This window comes from Procambarus clarkii, chromosome 3 (assembly GCF_040958095.1).
Source record: "Procambarus clarkii isolate CNS0578487 chromosome 3, FALCON_Pclarkii_2.0, whole genome shotgun sequence".
Classification (NCBI taxonomy): Eukaryota; Metazoa; Arthropoda; class Malacostraca; order Decapoda; family Cambaridae; genus Procambarus; species Procambarus clarkii.
The window spans coordinates 42,944,377-42,967,881 of record NC_091152.1 but is presented as its reverse complement, the minus strand read 5'-3'; the positions used below and the strand labels follow the sequence as shown (position 1 = coordinate 42,967,881).

At 44.2% G+C, this 23,505-nt stretch overlaps 1 protein-coding gene across 1 annotated transcript; it reads right to left on the bottom strand.

Moving 5' to 3' along the window:
• Positions 1–7,610: 7,610 nt before the first annotated feature.
• On the bottom strand, positions 7,611–8,048 carry LOC138368941 (uncharacterized). Its single transcript, XM_069331668.1, has one exon. It carries the CDS (start codon positions 8,046–8,048, stop codon positions 7,611–7,613), a length of 438 nt encoding a protein of 145 aa, XP_069187769.1.
• Positions 8,049–23,505: the final 15,457 nt, after the last annotated feature.

Genomic DNA, 23,505 nt, shown 5'->3' with positions numbered 1-23,505 from the left:
CGACCTTACCTAACCTTGTTAGTATCTTAAGATAAGCATCTTATTGCTTCGTAATTACAATTATTACCTAACCTATAATAGGTATAGGTTAAGTAATAATTGTAATTACGAAGCAATAAGATGCTTATCTTAAGATACTAACAAAGTTAGGTAAGGTCGGTGTTTTCTATGAATCTTTTTAGGGGTATCTATTATGTTTAGTATATCACCTATGCACGTAGTTAATAAGTCAATATTGACTTTACGAATTTGCGAGAACGGGTTGCCGGCTGGCGGAGGTGTGGACGACTGAGGTGCTCACGGTAATGTTACTGGAGGAGAAAGCCAGTACATCGGCTCTTCTATGTTGCCAAATGAATTATTTCTCGTTTGTTAAAATCTTTCATTTGTGTTGTCACTATAATGACAACACTATACACTATTCTCACACTAGACACCATTCTCACTCAACTAGCAACACTTGACACCATTCTCACTCAACTAGCAACACTTGACACCATTCTCACTCAACTAGCAACACTTGGCACCATTCTCACTCAACTAGCAACACTTGGCACCATTCTCACTCAACTAGCAACACTTGACACCATTCTCACTCAACTAGCAACACTTGACACCATTCTCACTCAACTAGCAACACTTGGCACCATTCTCACTCAACTAGCAACACTTGGCACCATTCTCACTCAACTAGCAACACTTGACACCATTCTCACTCAACTAGCAACACTTGGCACCATTCTCACTCAACTAGCAACACTTGGCACCATTCTCACTCAACTAGCAACACTTGACACCATTCTCACTCAACTAGCAACACTTGGCACCATTCTCACTCAACTAGCAACACTTGGCACCATTCTCACTCAACTAGCAACACTTGGCACCATTCTCACTCAACTAGCAACACTTGGCACCATTCTCACTCAACTAGCAACACTTGACACCATTCTCACTCAACTAGCAACACTTGGCACCATTCTCACTCAACTAGCAACACTTGGCACCATTCTCACTCAACTAGCAACACTTGGCACCATTCTCACTCAACTAGCAACACTTGACACCATTCTCACTCAACTAGCAACACTTGACACCATTCTCACTCAACTAGCAACACTTGACACCATTCTCACTCAACTAGCAACACTTGACACCATTCTCACTCAACTAGCAACACTTGGCACCATTCTCACTCAACTAGCAACACTTGACACCATTCTCACTCAACTAGCAACACTTGACACCATTCTCACTCAACTAGCAACACTTGGCACCATTCTCACTCAACTAGCAACACTTGGCACCATTCTCACTCAACTAGCAACACTTGGCACCATTCTCACTCAACTAGCAACACTTGGCACCATTCTCACTCAACTAGCAACACTTGGCACCATTCTCACTCAACTAGCAACACTTGGCACCATTCTCACTCAACTAGCAACACTTGGCACCATTCTCACTCAACGTAAACACGAGAGTGAAGGAGGGAGGGAACTATCACGAGAAAGCGCCAAGCCATTACGACTATATAACACTGGGCTCAGGATAAGGATTTGGGATGGGACGGGGGAAAGGAATGGTGCCTGACTACTTGGACGGTCGGAGATTGAACGCTGACCAGCACGAAGCGAGACCGTTGTTCTACCGTCCAGCCCAAGGGACTGAAACAGTGACTGGGCGCTGCACCAAATGCAGCTCTTCGTTTGGTCAGATGTAGCGCCGATAAATACTATACTCCCATACATCAAGAAACCTTCATTTTTATCTCATTTTACTGAAAATGTTCAAAATTCAGTTATAAATACACTGGAAATAACATGAGAATACTTTTTGTTACGGCATGTTTCTTAGTTGCTTATTATTCTAGTGTGAGGTTTACACACCTGGGCAGTGATTGTCTAAGAGGAGGGGGGGGGGGGTGGCCTGCAGCTATGGGCAAACCTTCTATGGGCGAGTTGCAACACTGAGCCAGAAATATATTACGGATAATTATGTATTTTTCAGAAAGGAAAGTGAGAAATTTATTATCTTAAATATTGCGTTTGGTTATTCTCTCACGACTGTCTAGTGGTCCAGACTTAAGGTATTACACAGAGTGCTGGGGCTGCTGGAGCCAGGACAAGAATAACACATCTTTTAACTTGTGTCCTTAATACATATTGGTTGTAAGTTAGGTAAATGCCACTTCAACATCTACTAAAGACGTAGGTACATGTTAGTATGGGTTACTCCCCATATTGGGGACTTCTCATAGTGTAACCATATTTTTGACGGTAAAAGCTGCTTTAAAACGAAAATGTGTTATTAGATACTCACAATCGTGTTAATTCTATTATCGTATTTACCAGCAGGGGCGAAGTTTGTTGTTCAGTTCTCAGTTGGTCCTCCAGACCAGGAGGTTTGGTCCTCCAGGACCACCAGACCATCGTCAACAGGGACCTTAGTGAGAAAGGAGTCAACATCCAGACTTAACAGCTTTATTTTACTACAGTCCATGTTCGGACTATTACTTATAAAGTCTTGGGAGTGTTTAATGTGCGAGTCAGAGAAAACACCCATGAAGGGGGACAATATATTACTAAGCCATTAGGCTGTCTTGTAAGAAACAGAACCTCTGCTGGAAATAATGGGTCGTAAAGGAATACCAACCTCATGGGTTTTGGTTAGACCATAGCAATACAGTAAGCTTGGGTTACTGACCTTTACCAGGAGCTCAATCACATATTTGTTCTTACCAATGTTTCTGACTTTTGTATTGAATTCTGAAGCAACCGATACAAGCGGATCTCTGGTAAATTTTTTTTATAGGTATCTGTGTCCGGTTGTAATACCTCTGTTTTTTGGCAGTAATCTGTTTTGTTGAGAATTACTATTTACTACCCCCTTTCATCTATTGAGAATTATTATTTACTACCCCCTTTCATCTATTGAGAATTACTAGTTACTACCCCCTTTCATCTATTGAGAATTACTAGTTACTACCCCCTTTCATCTATTGAGAATTACTAGTTACTACCCCCTTTCATCTATTGAGAATTACTAGTTACTACCCCCTTTCATCTATTGAGAATTACTAGTTACTACCCCCTTTCATCTATTGAGAATTACTATTTACTACCCCGTTTCATCGGATTTGGTAAATATAATTTTATCCTTTTTTAGATTCATAAGTGCTCATTGGTATCGTTTAGGGACACCCACATTATTAGCAAAACATTCGTCGGTTGGTAGTAACATCTTACCCTTAAGACACACCCAACGATGTAAGCCAACGCATGATTCCTCTTACTCTTCATTGACTGACAGAAGCTGAGCTGTGACTGAGAGCCCGGTCGACGTAAGCGTTTACAACAGTCACAACTTTGGATGGAAGCAAGTCGATGAAGACCTCTGGAGGGTAAGGCAGGTCTTAGTCAACGATGGCTTCTCTAACCGTTATGTTGAAGACGTCATAAAAAGAAAGGTGAAACGCCACACAACCTCTGAAGAGTCAGCTAACACAACACCTGTACCCACTATTAGACTGTTTTACATTAACTTAGGTAAGGCCCTTAGGTAAGACAACAGGCTCACAACAGTCTTGTGGGTCTGTTGACTTAGGTAATCCAGTAGGATTTCCTTCACCAGATTCACCTTAGCAGTCCCCGTGGAGCAATGGTAAAGCACTCGCCCGGAGCTTCGCGAGCGCTATGGACTGGGTTCGTATCCTGGCCGGAGAGGATTGACTGGGCGCCAATCCTTAATTGTAGCCTCTGTTCACCTAGCGGTGAATGGGTACCTGGTGGTTAAACGATTTTGCGGGTCGTATTCTAGGGAAAATTAGGTTTAAGAACCTGCCCAAAACGCTATGTTTGCTAGTGGCTTTACAAGAATGTAAGAACTCTTGTATATATAAATAAATAAATAAATAAATAAATAAATAAATAAATAAAACAAAATAAAGGTTGTCAGATGCCACTGAAGAGGACAGGAAGCCTGGTACAGCAATTTGTGTTGCTGTGCGAACACCGAGGCCTCCGAGTCTGACAGGAAGGGAGGCTGGTTGCCACTGTGAGTCGCTGAGAGAAAAGGTGAGGCCATTTTCTAACAATGATTTCAGTAAGCGGTCGTACTCCTCTAGCCTAAGGCTACTGAAAGATGCTGAACATCTAAGAAAGTAGGTCAACCTGGGGAGGGACAAACTTCTCATTATGAAGGAAAGGAAATTTTGAGGACAAAACGCCAAGCCATTACGACTACATAGCACTGGGAAGGCGTCAGGATAAGGATTTGGGATGGGACAGGGGGAAGGAATGGTGCCCAACCACTAGGACGGTCGGGGATTGAACGCCGACTTGCATGAAGCGAGACCGTCGCTTCACGGTCTCATTATGAGGTAAAGTGTACATATACATATATTCTAGGGAAAGTACATATAGATATACTGTACGTAAATATCAATGCTTGCTTCAGGTGCCATAGGAAACCAGCGTAGGATAACAGCTATTAACTCAGCTAGAAATGTTCATTTAGAAGCACAGTTTGTACTTACACTGAGCAGTTGTCTGAGTTAAGAAACGTTAACGTTGTAACAATAAAAACCTGGAAGCCTTATTAGCTGCCTTATTCTTAAATAAAAATGAAAGGAAATAGTTTGCAGAGTAAAATGACCAAGCTCGCCAGAGGACGATTTAGCACGTGAGTTATGTTAAGATTCAAGTCTCCCGGAAGGTCTTACTGTGTTGAAGAGAAAGCAGAGGAGAAAGTATAAAAAAAATAATAATAAAAAGTTCTTCATAGTTCTCTAGAGAGCTGCATGAAGACAAAGTGTATTACGTTAATACAACTGTATGTGTATGTGTTTGTGGTGTTAGTGTAGAGAGACAGTGTAGTGAAGTGTTGGAGAAGTGTAGATGACAGTGTAGAGACACAGAGACAGTGTAGTGTAGTCTTGATGAAGTAAGTGTAGGTGATAGTGTAGAGAGACAGAGACAATGTAGTGAAGTGTTGGGGAAGTGTAGGTGACACAGTGTATAGAGACAGAGACAGTGTAGTGTAGTCTTAAGGAAGTGTTATTCAATGAACATGTTCTTGTAGGAAGGAAATAATTGTCGGCGGCGACTTAAACAATTAATATATAACATGTTTATTATGGAACATCCGCTCATGTTAAACTATATGTAAATGTCTGTTTGTTCTGGCATGTGGAAACACATACTGTTTTCTTCACTAATTCTTACAGCCTTATGTTAAAGAAGACCAGAATATATTGATGATAATATAAATAGTGGAAACTATAGTTTAAGATATTAAAAAAAAAATATTAATTTATCAACCTTTAGAAAGTTTACGAAGCAATTTGTACAGATTAAAAAAACAATTTTTATCAAAGTCATGGAATTTTGAAAATTATCATTGTATAGTTTAAGGATCGCGATATCATAAAAAATTACTCCTTAAAAAAGCACCAGGGTAATTATAAAGAGTTTTGGAACATAATCCTGTGTTTATCTTACGAAAGTATCTTACTGACTCCCTCACCCTATATACACGCCACCTCTCAAACTGTGTGATATATATGTCTAAATTAATGTCTTTGCACAAAGTTTCCGACTCAGAATCAGCTATATCTAAAAAACCGAATATCTGTCTGTCAAAAGTCCCAGGCCAGATGCTCGAGGCCAGTCTCACTCAACTTTCCAAAATGAGAAATGTTGGGTAGGGGAGTGTCATAGGCCAGACGGGGTCCGTTCATGTGTTATACTTAAAAAAAAAACATCGGCCTCTAGTTCAAACCCCCTCCCCCCCTCCCCTCAGTGTGTGATTTTCATGAGGTCTAACATGAAATCGCGGATATGGTCTCCGTAGAGTGTTGAAGTTACTACCCCCCCCCCCCCCTCCTCCCCGTTTACCCCGCAAGATATCATGATTTACTCGAAAACGAAGAGCTGAATGAAGATAGTGAGTAGCGGAGACGGTTATAGTGCTAAAGATAGTGAGCAGTTAAGGTGGTTTTGGTGATGAAAATGGTATATACGGTGAAGATAATGTGAAGAAGAGGAGAGAGAGAGAGAGAGAGAGAGGACACGTAGGGGGGTGGGGAAGGGTGAGGCCATGGGGGGGGGAGGAGGGGATGAGAGGGAAAAATGAGGGAAGAGGAGATAAAGACGTGATAAGAGAGAGAAGAGAATTAATATGAGAAAGACGGAGAAGGGTAACAAGTTAGAATAGAAGTGGAGAGGAGGACAGGAGGAAAAGAAGGGTTGAGAAATGAAAGGAAAAGAAGGGAGGGAAGAGGATAATGGAAAGTACAGTCACAGACCCGGGCACCGCCGGGTACATTACACTAAGCTGTGTTTGCCCCCGTGTCTTCTTACAATGTATCCACATGTGTCCGTTACATTATAACAATTACAGTGGCATGAGCAGTAATTTCATCCATTGAACATCATCATATAATAACATCTTTAGTAACCAGAGACAGAAACCCAAACCCAGTTAAAATCACTCCCCGCCAAAAATACACATCCCACTTAAATTCTGCCCATTTGACTTGGGCAAGTATTTGTTTATTTTCGTGGCCTTCTTTTGTTTGTAGGGAAGGCGCAAGAGGTACAGGTGGATATTGGTTCCATTGTGACGTCAAACTGGTTTGAGTTAGAACCGTCTATGAGCAGCTGCGCTTCAGTTGAACAGCAGTAAACAAACCATTCACGTCTTTGCAGTAACACAGACCGCCACTAACATCACAGTAACACAGACCGCCACTAACATCACAGTAACACAGACCGCCACTAACATCACAGTAACACAGACCGCCACTAACATCACAGTAACACAGACCGCCACTAACATCACAGTAACACAGACCGCCACTAACATCACAGTAACACAGACCGCCACTAACATCACAGTAACACAGACCGTCACTAACATCACAGTAACACAGACCGCCACTAACATCACAGTAACACAGACCGCCACTAACATCACAGTAACACAGACCGCCACTAACATCACAGTAACACAGACCGTCACTAACATCACAGTAACACAGACCGCCACTAACATCACAGTAACACAGACCGCCACTAACATCACAGTAACACAGACCGCCACTAACATCACAGTAACACAGACCGCCACTAACATCACAGTAACACAGACCGCCACTAACATCACAGTAAGTTGCACTGCAGCATTGTGTTTCTGGGTACACAGTGGTGTTGCGAACTTCCCAGAGAAAACTCAGCTCTGTGTGCCTTGATGTTGAAAGTTCAGCTCCTGACTTAATGAGATCCAAGTCCCTTGATAAGATCATCCAGTTCGCTTAGATTATGAGGATGTGAACTCGTTCGTGCCTATCGTCCCAAGGACCCTAGAGCAGGCAAGCGGGGGTTGAAGACAGGGGCGAAGATGTAGAAATCTTGAGCTAGGAACTGGAGACAAGTCGAAGAGGGGGGGGGGGGGAAGTCGGTGGCCCAACCACAGTGGGTGAGACTTGCAGCTGGTGATGTGGTGTGGTGGTAAGGTGGAGTTCCCATGGTTGCTGGCTGATGTGTTCTGCAGGAGGCAGGGCGTCTCGTCGCTGTGTTCTTTACAACATGTCGTCGGTGTTCTTCTGTTTACTTGATTTTCTCGGGCGCGAATCGTCGGTGTTCTTCTTCCCGGGCTTCTTGGCCGGTCTGTTGGTCTTGCTGCGCGTTGACATGGTGAGGCTGTTGTTGGAGGTCGTGTCCCGAGAGGATATCTTCGGTTGTGTAGGGGTGCTTCCGTGGCGGAGGGGTTCCCACCGAGACGTCCTCATCCGATGAGTCGGATGACTCAGAAGTAGAGGCGGTGGATCTTGAGGGATGAGTTCTTGCTTGTTGAGTCTCCACGGGTCCTGCAGCTGATGCATATCGTTCAGAGGGTCCACACATGAGAGGTGGAACTGTGGCAGTTGTCGATGAAGGAGGCGTCGGCGTCTGGGTGGCTTGTGATGGTGTTGCAGGAGGAGCAGCAGCAGCAGGCGTTGCTGCTGTTGACAGTAGGTCCGTCAGCACGGCGGCGCTCACAGTCATGTCCCAGACCGGATCCGGATCTTGAGAACTGGAGGGTAAGTGGTGTTGGTGTAAACTTCATCAGGAACGGTGAAAGCTGGCACACCATTTGCTTTGTAGAGAATATTTAGAATTCTACCATATTCTTGGGGGTTATTGCCAGCTATCATACTGGCCGCCATTGTCAACACTTGTACTGTGCTGTACAGTGATTGGTCGGGGCGGGCTGGAGGTGGCGACGGCTGGCTCGATGAGTGGCTGGTTGGTTGGGAGCTGGGCACCCATTGGACGTGAACGCGTTCGTTGTTGTTGTTTAAAATTTGCTACTTGGAACAAAAAATTCCACGTAGCACACGTCCGTGGTAAGAATCCTTCATATATTCCTTGGCTGCTACGGATTGCCGACTATTTAGTCACAAATGCAACCTTCTGAAGTATAAAATACTTTTAAGTTGCAAATTGCATTGTAAGTTTGTGGGTACTTAAAGTACGTTTTATGGTAATAATAGTTACAAGTAATAGTTACTAACATTTGCTATTGTGGTAATGGCAAGTTATCGCCACGTTGAGCAGGTGTTATAGAAAACGGGATGTCTGGATACTTAAGAGCTTGCATGCCTGAAGGGAAGAGAGATATCAAGAGAAAGCGCCAAGCCATCACGACTATATAGCACTAGGAAGGGATCAGGATAAGGATGTGGGATGGGACGGGGGAAGGAATGGTGTCCAACCACTTGGACGGTCAGGGATTGAACGCCGACCTGCATGAAGCGAGACCTTCGCTCTACCTCCCACCCCAAGTGGTTGGCTGGACCTGAACTTCATAACATCAAACCCGCAGAAACAGCCGTCGTTGTGGTGGTGCTTTCCTCAATATTCCGGGAATAATACAAGACATAGCCCTTCTCGCACCTCTTAACCATCCTTCTAGAGTAGATAGACACTCTACTTGTGTCTATCTACTCTTGTAGATTTGTTATACTCAAATTCTATGTCAGTTGAAATGTAACCAATCACAGGCAAGTAGGCCTCTGACGTCATGCCAGACAGAGGAGCATCAAGCCATGCTCCCAGCAGCCTCAGTTATCCTCACAGACTCAGAGTAGAAGGACCTCGGCTAGGCAGATATATACCTTGCTATCTCGGTCAATAAATATATACAGAAGCGACTACTGTGTCTACATTCTACCCGAACAAGGCAAACGAATACTGGTAGCAGCAGTGGGACCCAGAAATTGTTTTCTGGAAACTAAAATTCAAGTACCCAGCATCGCCGTGTGTTTCACAGTACAGCCGCCACCGCCGCCACCGCCATCAGCCGCCATCCTGCCACCCTCGCATCAAATATTGTGCCAGACCGGGGTCCTGCAATCAACCACTACTCCAGGCCAACGTTTCAGAAGTAAGGGTCAATATTTTCCTGTGAGAACGCTAATTCATCAGTGAGGAGGAAGGAAGCTTCCGCGCCAGCCATTTTTGAATCTCGCGCCACCACGTGGGAACCTACACCCACCACCATCACCACCACCCAAGCTGACAGCATCTAAGCTTTGTGAGTGTTCAAGCTACTGCAATCGTGGTCAATCATCGTCGCAACTATCAACTGATCATCGTATGTGCTGTATTGTTCCTTGAGAATATTTGGTGGACTGCAATTGTTTGACTAGTGTAGCCTCCCCAGGCTCACACACCTCGCCTCCCTCTCAAGCTCACACCTCGCCACCAGCCCCTGCTACATCATTTTGTGTGAACTCCTGCCTCCCAATCGTGTTTCTCCACCGACATCGTCGCAATATCGTCGTCGTCAGAATTTATCTTCGCGCTTCCAGGGTCAACAGTGTGGGGTCCCTGATTCTCGCGCCACCGCCGCCAGGGGCGCTGCCATCGCACCAGTTTGTAAACACGCCTCACATGTGCCTCTTCAGGTCTTCACGACGTTCCTCCAATTTTGGCTACTGGTGATTCTCATGAATTGCAACCCTGAGATAAGTAATTGTTAGTTGAGAACAATGTGCCAAGTTCTAAAACGTGACTTACATAATACTTTCCATAATATCCTGTGAATTAACCAATCAGTGACTTGTTAAATATTGGAGCCGCCTCAGTACTCAACTCCCCACAATTTCCTTGTGTGATTTCAACATTCCCGCTTCTTACAGTAATTTCATTGAATTTTAATTGTTCTCCTAGAGTGTTATTGGTAAATTCAAATTCCAGTGAAGTAAGAAATCCTTATTTTAGTAGCAGTTAAGGAATTGTGCAATATAATTTTTTTTTAATTCCTCCAGGTCTCAAATTGAAATTTATTCCTTCAACATTTCATATTATAATTTTTTTTACCATAGCAGTTATATACATTCCTGTGTCCAGTTTATGTGCTACATCCATATTTCTTGCATTGCCATTTGTTGTGTTGAATCTTTTTAATGAAATTTTGCAATTGCATTTTACAGTTTTTATTCCCAATTGCTGTGCTTAGTCTGGTTTAATTAATTTACATACATCTAATTCCAGTCATTTTTTTTAATGAAAGATTGCTAAATTTAGTTTACAATTGCTTGTTCTTAATTATTTTCTTGCCTAGCCCAATTTAATAATTTTATTTCTGCCATTTTTACTTTAGCCAAGTTGATATTTTTTTGTGTGTTTATTTTTGTGTATACTATTTCTGATGCCAGGTGCACTTAATTATAATCTGCGTTCAAATATTACTTCCACGGCTGTGACAATGCCTACCACTGTTGAAACCCCCTCAGAATCAATGGGAACAGTTGCTCGTCCCAATGGCCAGAGAGCAGCTCAGGAAATGGCTATTACTCTTTTTGCTGGGGAATCGCGTTTATTAGAATCATGGTTTAGTAAGGTTGAAGCGAAAACAGTTGCACATTTTTCTAAGCCTACTGATGCCGAATACTTAGCAATTGCACGGTCAGCCGTGGACACAACCAAAGGTGATGCACGTTTTGTTGTTGATGAGAAAGCCATTGTTAGCCTCCAGTCTTGGCCTGAATTTAAGGATTTCTTTCGCTGTCGCTTTGTTAATAAAGGAGACCTCGACCCGTATAGGTTAGTCAAGAAAATTGCCAATGCCACCATGCAGCCTGGTGAATCGTTTAATGCGTTTACTAGCCGTCTCGATCAGTATCTTTATGCCTTAGTGTCTGCTATGAATAATTCGACTTGGTTAGATAAAGACAATAATCTGTCCCCTGAGGCTATGGCCAAAATGATAGTATTTGGTACTTTAATGCATTTTGCCCCCGATCATACAAAACCAATCGTTGAGCAACAAAATTTTGGTGTTAAACATGAAATTGGTGAAGTATTTGAGGCTATTAACAATGCCACAGATAAACTAGCTCCCCGAAGTGCTCAACTGTTGCCACCCTCTGATGCTGTAAATGTAGTTACAAGCTCTCAGCATCCTCCCACAAATTCTCAAAACTCTTGGTCGCAGAAGCGTACCCATGCTCGTAGCCCCCAGTCAAATTCGCCGCCTCATAAATTGCCGAAACGCCATAGTCCACAACCATCCACTTCCTCATGTTGGCATTGTGGTAAGAGTAACCACCTTGCAAGGGACTGTTGGTCCGCCCCTAGATCATCACCTCCTAGACAATTATCTCGGTCCCCGCGTCAATCTAATCATTCTAGGCTACCATATTGCAAATACCATAAACAAGTTGGTCACCACACTGCGGATTGTAGAGCTAGGCAAAGGACATCTCCACCTCGTAACTCCCATGGTCAGTCTTGGCGAGGCTCACAGCGTCCAAGACATTATCAGAACTCTCGTAATTACAACTCCCAGCCCAGCTATAATGCAACTTCAAATTATAATGCTCAGTCACAGAATGCTGGAGCTCAGAATGTTCACTCCATGTCGTCGGGAAACCCCCAAGGCCATCCGCTAACCAATTCAAGCTAGCCAATCCTAGTGCCCTCCCTGTGTATTCAGTAGCTACCCAAAATAGATTTGGACACTTGACAGAGGAGGACACTGACTCTAGACCAGTTGTAGATGTTGACGGATCCACAGTAAATTTGACACAAACAAGACGCAGATATCCCAGACAACATAAGTCAAAAGTAGTAACTTGTCCAGTCTCAAGTGATGGTCCCCTTGTCTCAGCCATTGTACATGGTAGAGTTTTAAAAGTTTTTCTTGACTCAGGTGCAAAAATTAATATTGTCAAGCCCTCAGCTCTTAGAGACATTGAGAGTAAGCACCCTACTATTTTAAAACAGTCACACATACCTTTTCTAAGTGGTATTTCAGGAAATAAAGTAAAAGTTCAGGGTGAAATTGACCTCCCACTCAAGTTCAATGATGTCACATTGTCTATAACATGTTTAGTTGTTGACATTATTCATTTTCCTGGAGACATTCTCTTAGGTCTGTACACCATGATTGATGAAAATATTGCATTGTTTCCCCATCGTTGGAACATAAGTATCAAAGACCATGTCATACCCTTGTGTAGCATGTATCGATAGGGCCACGAGTTCAACCTTCAATCAGATTACGTTAATTTTGTTGACACCCGCCTTGCTAGCGTAGGGTTGTCAGATCATTGTCGTGGTAGCATACCCGAGAAAACAGGCACTCGAGTGAAGCATAGTAGTTGTGCAGTTGTTAAGGAGAATGAGTATCGGGACTTTCTGGAAGGGGATGCCCTAACGGATTCTCGTTGTCTCGCTCGCCTGGCAGCTTCCATCTCTGAAGTCAGTGGTTCCATGGCTACTGACACTGTGCTACACCCTCATTCTCTCACCAGAATAAGAGTTAAGGTTCAGGGAGTGCCTGAGTTGTCGGATGTGATTGCGGAAAGTGAAACATGTAAAGTGAATGGTACATTTGTTGAACCCTCCTGGCACACAGTGCAGGATGGTACTGTCACATTATTTATCGCAAACACAAGTAATGCCGATATCTATCTCCAGTCTGGTACCCATGTTGTAGATTTTGCCCATTACTCGTTACCGGTGCGAGTTGTGGATGATGTCTCCATGGATCATACTGTTTGTACACTCACACCAGGAGAACAGGGATCTCAGCCAGAGGTGCAAGTGCAACACCTCAGTCCTACTGATTTTCCTGACTCTGTGGCTCAGCTTTTGAAAATTTTGAACAAGAATAGAGCTGTTGTTGCTCTACCAGGAGAAAAATTAGGTCTCACTCCTCTTATTACACATAAAATTCCCCTTGAACAAGGAACTACGCCTATTTATGTACCAGCTTACCGTCTTCCCCATTCTCAGAGAGCAGAAGCAGATAGACTTGTAGAGGAAATGTTACAGAGTGATGTAATTGAATCAAGTAATTCGCCATGGAACGCTCCATTGATTCTTGTACCAAAGCGAGATGGGACTTGGAGACCTGTAATCGATTATCGCAAGCTTAACAGAGTAACAATACCTGATCGTTTCCCACTTCCAGTTCTCAATGATTTGTTGCAAAGTATTGGTCGAAACAAAGTATTCTCAACGTTAGATTTGTTGCAGGGATTCTGGCAAATCCCCCTTGATGAGGAAAGTAAACAATTGACAGCCTTTAGTACTCCCAATGGTCATTTTCATTTCAAAAGAATGCCGTTTGGTTTGCGTAGTAGTCCAATAACCTTTTCACGGCTCATGACAAATCTATTTTGTAGATTGATAGGAAGTACACTTCTAGTTTACCTTGATGATCTCATAATCATGTCGCAAGATGTTCAGACTCATTTCCAGAACCTTGAGAAAGTACTTGCAAAGCTCGCTGAAGCTAATTTAAAAATAAAGTTTGCAAAATGTTCATTTTTAAAGCAAAAGATTAATTTCCTAGGTCATACAGTTACACCTTCAGGTATTACATTGAATGAATCAAAAATTATTGCTGCCCATGATTTTCCAACACCTCGTACCGCAGAAGCCGTAAGACAGTTCACAGGTCTTGTAGGATTTTATCGTTCAGATTTACTCTAGTAGCGACGTAGAGCGGCCACATGCTGCATGAGGGGGTCCCAAAACTTGCCTCGGGCACCTATAGACAGTCCAAAGTTGAGTCTCTATGAAAGCCAGAATTTGGCACCTTTCACCATGATAACCACAAACATAATAGAATGTGACGAATTTTTGCATTGTCCATTTGCTATATTGTAAAAACTTTAAATTATTTACAATTAAAAAAAGCAGTTTGAAAGGAGAAGCTGTGATTATAAATATGTAAAAATATGATTTGATAATGTAGTTGACAACGCTGTTGGCAAACATTAAATTAAGCGGCTCTTCAGATACTAAATATCAGAATTATAAATGTAACTGTAAACATTGAGAATAAAGAAAACTAATAAAATTTTGGAATCAGTGTTCGACGTTTAGTAAGAAACACTGAAAAAGATAACGATATACAAACATTTTTTTGCAAAATTTGATACTTAGCAAAATTGACTGAATGTTTTGCAACGGTTGCCGTCAACATTTCACTCAACCTTCAATAAGTTCACTATTAATATGGTAGTTAAAAATTAAGATTTTATTAAAAAGAAAACAAGCTTATGCATGCAGTTGCATTCCCAGCAAGATCTGTATAAACTTTGCACGTAATAATTTCTAAAAAAGAAATTTATATTGTCAAAGAAAATAATTACACTACACTATAGAAGGTCGTGGATGAAAAAAGATTTCTCTTGCATTTGAGATTATTATTTCCTAATTAAATGGAATAATGGTAACTTGCCTAATGAATTATTGAATCAAGTGCAATAAAATTAAATTGTGATTTTGTTAACATTTGACCCGTAATTGTATAAATAATTGAAAATTATTGTTAGGAAATACTTTCATATAATGAAAGCATAAAATAATTGAGCTGCTATGAATGTTTCTTGATTTCGTTTTGTCTTTTATTTAAAATAAACTGCAAAAAATTATAAGAATTATCATTTAAATATTCAAATTTTATTTGTGAGTGTGTCTGGATATCTGGACTACCTGTGTCATCAGCCGCACCACAAGAGCACAGCAACGTTGTGGGTTGTGTCTACACTTTGACCTTAATAATGATGAAAAACAGAGGTACCTTACCTAGAGGTTACCCTGAGGTTCTTCCGGGGCTTAGCGTCCCCACGGCCCGGTCGTCGACCAGGCCTCCTGGTTGCTGGACTGATCAACCAGGCTGTTGGACGCGGCTGCTCGCAGCCTGACGTATGAGTCACAGCCTGGTTGATCAGGTATCCTTTGGCGGTGCTTATCCAGTTCTCTCTTGAACACTGTGAGGGGATTGCCAGTTATGCCCCTTATGTGTAATGGAAGCGTGTTGAACAGTCTCGGACCTTTGATGATGATAGAGTTCTCTCTCAGAGTACCTGTTGCACCTCCGCTTTTCAACGGGGGTATTCTGCACATCCTGCCATGTCTTCTGGTCTCATGTGATGTTATTTCTGTGTGCAGGTTTGGGACCAGCCCCTCTAATATTTTCCACGTGTAAATTATTACGTATCTCTCCCGTCTGCGCTCAAGGGACTACAAATTTAGGCTCTTTCGTCGGTCCCAATAGTTTAGATGTTTTACTGAGTGGATTCTAGCAGTAAAGGATCTCTGCACGCTCTCCAGGTCAGCAATTTCTCCAGCTTTGAAAGGGGCTGTCATTGTGCAGCAGTACTCCACTCTAGAGAGCACAAGCGTTTTGAAAAGTATCATCATCGGTAGTGCATCTCTAGTGTGAAAAGTTCTTGTTATCCAACCTGTCATTTTTCTTGCAGTTGTGACGGCTACTTTATTGTGTTCTTTAAAGGTAAGGTCTTCCGACATGAGTACACCCAGATCCTTTACATTGCCTTTTCGTTCTATGTTATGATTTGCCTGAGTTTTGTACGTGGTTTCCGGTTTTATATTATCATTTTTTCCATAGCGCATGAGCTGGAACTTATCTTCGTTAAACACCATATTATTTTCTGTAGCCCATAGAAAGACCTAATCTACATCTGACTGGAGGTTTCCCGTGTCCTCTATGTTGCCTACTCTCATGAAGATCCTAGTGTCATCTGCAAAGGATGATGCAGTGCTATCGGTTGTGTTCTTGTCTATGTCCGATATGAGGATGAGAAAAAGTACTGGAGCAAGCACAGTACCCTGGGGGACTGAGCTCTTCACGGTTGATGGGCTGGATTTTATTTTGTTGACTATTACACATTGGGTTCTGTTAGTCAGGAAATTGTAGATCCATCTGCCTATTTTTCCGGTAATTCCTTTTGAACGCATTTTATGTGCAATAACACCATGATCACATTTATCAAAAGCTTTTGCGAAATCTGTGTGAATTACATCAGCGTTTTGTTTGTCTTCCATAGCATCTAATGCCATATCATAGTGGTCTAGCAACTGCGACAGGCAAGAGCGCCCTGTTTTGAAACCATGTTGTCCGGGGTTATGGAGATGCTGTGTGAGGTATAATTAAGTTGAATAATTGGCGTTGTAATATGCACTTTTTAAGAATATAATGTCGCTAATTACATTAATGTGGTGTCAGGTCATCTGTTAAGACTTGACTTCTTAACCTGGTTATCTGATAATTAGTCCAACCTTATAATTGCTTTGTTGCCCAATTTGGGCTTCGACTACTGTATCTCACCTCTTATTTTTGCATTATATGTGTATAACTGATTTCCTTACTCATACCTTGTTCGCCTCTGATGATGATGATGGTGTGTGTGTGTGTGTGTGTGTGTGTGTGTGTGTGTGTGTGTATTCACCTATTTGTGCTTCCGGGGGTTGTGCTCTGGCTCTTTGGTATCGCAGAGGAATAATTAAATCACAATTAAATAAAATTTATGACATTGCGTTATTTTCGAGCCAAATTCTGGCTCATTGCACATATTTGAAGTTTGAAATCAAAAATTTATACCGAAAATATGTCAATTACTAAAAATCGGCGATTGGTCACATTTTGCCCAAACCCCCCTGTAGTTTTCAAAATATCAGAAATATCGGAAATCTGACTCGTGAGCGTCGGATTATATATATATCAATAGTTGTACCAAGAACCCTCTCTGTATTTGCTTCAGAAGGAAGTTGAAAAATGAACTGTTCAAAGTTCAGCTTACAGTTGTATATGGCTTGATAATAAGATATGTGTTTCGTTGATCCTGTCACCATTGTCAATGACACCGGTGAAGTAGACAGTAATTAGCTGTGACAACCGCATATACGGAGTAAAAGGATGTGGTGAGGTGAGGTGCAGGACCAAGAGACAATCTGCAGTTCTTTAATTCTTTTTGCTAACCAGAACAAGCCGTGTTGGGTGGGGCAGTGTGTGTGCTGGGTATTCTGTCTTGGTCTTGAAGATGGTTGAGTGAACCTGAGTGTGAGCTGCCTGTTAATTGTTGCTTAAGACTGTTTGATATGCAGTGCTTTGGCAATGTCTAATCTTCTCCTGTTATATCTGGCGATTATTTCAGTGTTGTTGGTTAGCATATCTCTGGTGATGATCTGGTTGTGTGTAGAAATGATAGGTTCTTTGATGGAACCTTGTTGTTTGTTTGTGCGTTGTCAGGCGCCTTGAAAGAGATATTATTGTCTTGTCAATATATTGAGATCATTGGGGCTGACAGTCCCCAAGTGGGCGTGTGAGGGCATAGGCGACATTCGTCTCTTACGAGGCGTGTTCCTTGGTGTTGCGAGAGTTCGCCATCAGCAAGTTGGCGGTCATCCTGTGTTTGTAGTAAAGTGTCAACTCTATATTCTGGTTGGTGTCGGGTGGAGTTACTGTTCCATAAATAATGTCTTTCAGGACGCTCTGTCCTCCGTTTGGTGTGGAGTGGAAAAGAAATTCCTGTAGAGTGGATTAATAGATGGGTCAGGTACTGGGTCTGTTCCATGAGAGGTATTATGGGTGTGATGCTTGCTGTGAGGGGACAGGTGCAGGCGACATATTGTCGTCGCCTGTGTCAACTGCGCTCTCACAGCTCCATGTGGAGGGAGGGTGACGAGGAACTCAGTAGAGTGAGGCAGGACCTAGTCAATAATGGATACTCTAACTGATATCTCGAAGACATCATAAAAGGGAAGGAACACCGCCATGTTACTTACGATGTAACACTCAACACAACAGTAGCCGCCTGTTAAACTGTTCTACAGGAACTACCCTTTTCATGGATCAACAAACGTGTTATTATATATGATAGAAAGGGCTTATAGGTCAATAAGTCTGTCATGTAATCATGTCATTACTCCTCACGTTCGTCTACACTTGAGAAGTGAAGAAAGTGTTTTATATGTCCCAGAACAACAAGACCAACATGAATTTTCACCAGGAGTTTCAGCAGTTATTTATAACTAAGATTCTTACAGTTAAAGGCGTGGAAGACGTCCTCGCTACAACTAGAAATTTATAGAGTCCTGCAAGAGCTTTGTCTTGGCCTCTAACTCTGCACTATATCTAAGAAAATTAAAGAACTTCCTGGCACTTTTGTTGCCAATTTGCTGAGTTAAAAAGTTGCACATCTTTGGTGTAATTTTATTACATTAAATCTTATATATATCGCGTGAATAAGACATTTGTCGGAAAATTAAAAACAACACCAAAAGAAACTATAATTTGCTCTTGATCAAACTATGAAAAACAGATCCAGATGAGGTTGTCTGTAATTTCTCACATGTTACTGATAAGAATTTAAAAATGATCACAAAGTCAAATGGTAAAATATTGTCTTCTTCACTTCACGACAATGTGCTTCATAGTGTTGGATCCTCAACTTAGTTGTGTACTAAAGTAACTCTGAGAACGTACACAGAAGCCGGCTACACCTCACGCTGTACACACACCAGCAATGTGAAGGTATTCATCCACGAAGGAATACTAAACCATGCAACAGTCTGGGAAAGGACTGGAGGGTTTACTGCAGTTTACACTAAGGGAATGGAATTGTCAGGAGAAAGCACCAAGCCATGACGACTATATAGCACTTGGAAGCGATCAGAATAATGATTTAGGATGGGACGGGGGGAAGGAATGGTGTCCAACCACTTGGTGGAAGGTCGGGGATAGAACGCCGACCTGCATGAAGCGAGACCGTCGCTCTACCGTCAAGCCCACTAGGGAATTAACATATGAATGGACTTCAATGGTAAGAGCTGCCACATAGGTATAAGCGGAGTATTGTCGATGTCCATGTCAACCGTGCCCCTCACACCCGGGACCAGCTGCAAGCAGGTTGACGAGCAGCTCCGTAGAGTAAGGTAGGTCCTGGTCAATACTGGAGTAAGGCAGGTCCTGGTCAATACTGGAGTAAGGCAGGTCCTGGACAATACTGGAGTAAGGCAGGTCCTGGTCAATACTGGAGTAAGGCAGGTCCTGGTCAATACTAGAGTAAGGCAGGTCCTGGTCAATACTGGAGTAAGGCAGGTCCTGGTCAATACTGGAGTAAGGCAGGTCCTGGTCAATAATGGAGTAAGGCAGGTCCTGGTCAATACTAGAGTAAGGCAGGTCCTGGACAATACTGGAGTAAGGCAGGTCCTGGTCAATACTGGAGTAAGGCAGGTCCTGGTCAATACTGGAGTAAGGCAGGTCCTGGTCAATACTAGAGTAAGGCAGGTCCTGGACAATACTGGAGTAAGGCAGGTCCTGGTCAATACTGGAGTAAGGCAGGTCCTGGTAAATACTGGAGTAAGGCAGGTCCTGGTCAATACTGGAGTAAGGCAGGTCCTGGTCAATACTGGAGTAAGGCAGGTCCTGGTCAATACTAGAGTAAGGCAGGTCCTGGTCAATACTAGAGTAAGGCAGGTCCTGGTCAATACTGGAGTAAGGCAGGTCCTGGTCAATACTGGAGTAAGGCAGGTCCTGGTCAATACTGGAGTAAGGCAGGTCCTGGTCAATACTAGAGTAAGGCAGGTCCTGGTCAATACTAGAGTAAGGCAGGTCCTGGTCAATACTAGAGTAAGGCAGGTCCTGGTCAATACTGGAGTAAGGCAGGTCCTGGTCAATACTGGAGTAAGGCAGGTCCTGGTCAATACTGGAGTAAGGTAGGTCCTGGTCAATACTGGAGTAAGGCAGGTCCTTGTCAATACTAGAGTAAGGCAGGTCCTGGTCAATACTGGAGTAAGGCAGGTCCTGGTCAATACTGGAGTAAGGCAGGTCCTGGTCAATACTAGAGTAAGGCAGGTCCTGGTCAATACTGGAGTAAGGCAGGTCCTGGTCAATACTGGAGTAAGGCAGGTCCTGGTCAATACTGGAGTTAGGCAGGTCCTGGTCAATACTGGAGTAAGGCAGGTCCTGGTCAATACTGGAGTAAGGCAGGTCCTGGTCAATACTGGAGTAAGGCAGGTCCTGGTCAATACTAGAGTAAGGCAGGTCCTGGTCAATACTGGAGTAAGGCAGGTCCTGGTCAATACTAGAGTAAGGCAGGTCCTGGTCAATACTAGAGTAAGGCAGGTCCTGGTCAATACTGGAGTAAGGCAGGTCCTGGTCAATACTAGAGTAAGGCAGGTCCTGGTCAATACTGGAGTAAGGCAGGTCCTGGTCAATACTAGAGTAAGGCAGGTCCTGGTCAATACTAGAGTAAGGCAGGTACTGGTCAATACTGGCTACCATAACGGACATATGGAAGAGATCAGCATAAGGAAGGTGAACCGTCATGGGACTTCAGACAACAACACACTACAAGTCTCTACTATTAATATATTCCACAGGAGCGCCGCCTCCCAGACTTACAACACGGAAGTGAGTCATGAAAATACATTTTTAATATCAATATGACCGCCTACCAACACCTACCTGAAAATTAAATTATTAATATACTTCAAGAATACAAAGACAGTGAACATGCTGACGAAGAACCCTCATGACCCCAAACAAATCCTCCTTGAAGGAGACGAATGTCGTCTATGCCTTTACGTGCCCACTTGGGGACTGTCAGCCCCCAACGATCTCAATATATAGGCAAGACAACAACATCCCCGTTCCAGACGTCTAACAATGCACAAACAGCAAGGACCTATCCAGGAACACACACAGTCTTAACGCATAACCAGATCATCACCAGCGATATCCTGACAAACATCACCAGAATAATCGACATATACAGTGACTACAGAAGACCGAACATTGACGAGGCATAATACATCCAACACAACAAACCGCGCCATCTATCAACATCAGTTACAGAGCCGTCTATGTGAACATAATGAAGCATACAATGTACTGCCCCCCCCAACCATCGTGGAAACACAGGCGACTTGTAAGCTACAATGTGCATATTGTTCCATTTGTGAGGTGGTACACCCTCACCTTATCCCCGACGCCATACAATTGGGGCTAGTTTCACTAAACTCTGCAGGGTGACTGGTCTTTGGCTGGGGGATGGTAATAGGTTGCTCGGGGTCTAGCCCATGCTACCCACTTCTGCATGAAATGGCCAATCAATCAAATTTCCAATCTCATTTAACAAAAGACACCTTAGTCAAATATTACAGGGATGAAGGGCAAGTGGAGAAGTTGGTGAATGGAAGGGAAGGTGGTGATGGAGAGGGAAGGTGGTGATGGAGAGGGAAGGTGGTGATGGAGAGGGAAGGTGGTGATGGAGAGAGAAGGTGGTGATGGAGAGGGAAGGTGGTGATGGAGAGGGAAGGTGGTGATGGAGAGGGAAGGTGGTGATGGAGAGGGAAGGTGGTGATGGAGAGGAAAGGTGGTGATGGAGAGGGAAGGTGGTGGTGGAGAGGGAAGGTGGTGAAGGAGAGGGAAGGTGGTGGTGGAGAGGGAAGGTGGTGAAGGAGAGGGAAGGTGGTGAAGGAAAGGGAAGGTGGTGATGGAGAGGGAACGTGGGGAAGGAGAGGGAAGGTGGAGAAGGAGAGGGAAGGTGGTGATGGAGAGGGAAGGTGGTGAAGGAGAGGGAAGGTGGTGATGGAGAGGGAAGGTGGTGGTGGAGAGGGAAGGTGGTGAAGGAGAGGGAAGGTGGTGGTGGAGAGGGAAGGTGGTGAAGGAGAGGGAAGGTGGTGAAGGAGAGGGAAGGTGGTGATGGAGAGGGAAGGTGGTGATGGAGAGAGAACGTGGGGAAGGAGAGGGAAGGTGGGGAAGGAGAGGGAAGGTGGTGGTGGAGAGGGAAGGTGGTGATGGAGAGGGAAGGTGGTGAAGGAGAGGGAAGGTGGGGAAGGAGAGGGAAGGTGGTGATGGAGAGGGAAGGTGGTGAAGGAGAGGGAAGGTGGTGATGGAGAGGGAAGGTGGTGATGGAGAGGGAAGGTGGTGAAGGAGAGGGAAGGTGGTGATGGAGAGGGAAGGTGGTGAAGGAGAGGGAAGATGGTGAAGGAGAGGGAAGGTGGTGATAAAGAGGCAAAGTGGTGATGGAGAGGGAAGGAGGTGATGGAGAGGGAAGGTGGGGAAGGAGAAGGAAGGTGGTGGTGGAGAGGGAAGGTGGTGATGGAGAGGGAAGGTGGTGAAGGAGAGGGAAGGTGGTGAAGGAGAGGGAAGGTGGTGATGGAGAGGAAAGGTGGTGATGGAGAGAGAAGGTGGTGATGGAGAGGGAAGGTGGTGATGAAGAGGCAAGGTGGTGATGGAGAGGGAAGGTGGTGATGGAGAGGGAAGGTGGTGAAGGAGAGGGAAGGTGGTGATGGAGAGGGAAGGTGGTGATGGAGAGGAAAGGTGGTGAAGGAGAGGGAAGGTGGTGAACGAGAGGGAAGGTGGTGAAGGAGAGCGAAGGTGGTGATGGAGAGGGAAGGTGGTGATGGAGAGGAAAGGTGGTGAAGGAGAGGGAAGGTGGTGATGGAGAGGGAAGGTGGTGATGGAGAGGGAAGGTGGTGATGGAGAGGGAAGGTGGTGAAGGAGAGGGAAGGTGGTGAAGGAGAGGGAAGGTGGTGATGAAGAGGCAAAGGTTGTGAAGGAGAGGGAAGGTGGTGATGGAGAGGGAAGGTGGGGAAGGAGGTGATGGAGAGGGAAGGTGGTGAAGGAGAGGGAAGGTGGTGAAGGAGAGGGAAGGTGGTGATGGAGAGGGAAGGTGGTGATGGAGAGGGAAGGTGGTGAAGGAGAGGGAAGGTGGTGAAGGAGAGGGAAGGTGGTGGTGGAGAGGGAAGGTGGTGAAGGAGAGGGAAGGTGGTGAAGGAGAGAGAAGGTGGTGATGGAGAGGGAAGGTGGGGAAGGAGAGGGAAGGTGGTGATGGAGAGGGAAGGTGGGGAAGGAGAGGGAAGGAGGTGATGGAGAGGGAAGGTGGTGAAGGAGAGGGAAGGTGGTGAAGGAGAGGGAAGGTGGTGATGGAGAGGGAAGGTGGTGAAGGAGAGGGAAGGTGGTGAAGGAGAGGGAAGGTGGTGATGGAGAGGGAAGGTGGTGAAGGAGAGGGAAGGTGGTGGTGGAGAGGGAAGGTGGTGAAGGAGAGGGAAGGTGGTGAAGGAGAGGGAAGGTGGTGGTGGAGAGGGAAGGTGGTGAAGGAGAGGGAAGGTGGTGAGGGAGAGGGAAGGTGGTAAAGGAGAGGGAAGGTGGTGATGGAGAGGGAAGGTAGTGATGGAGAGGGAAGGT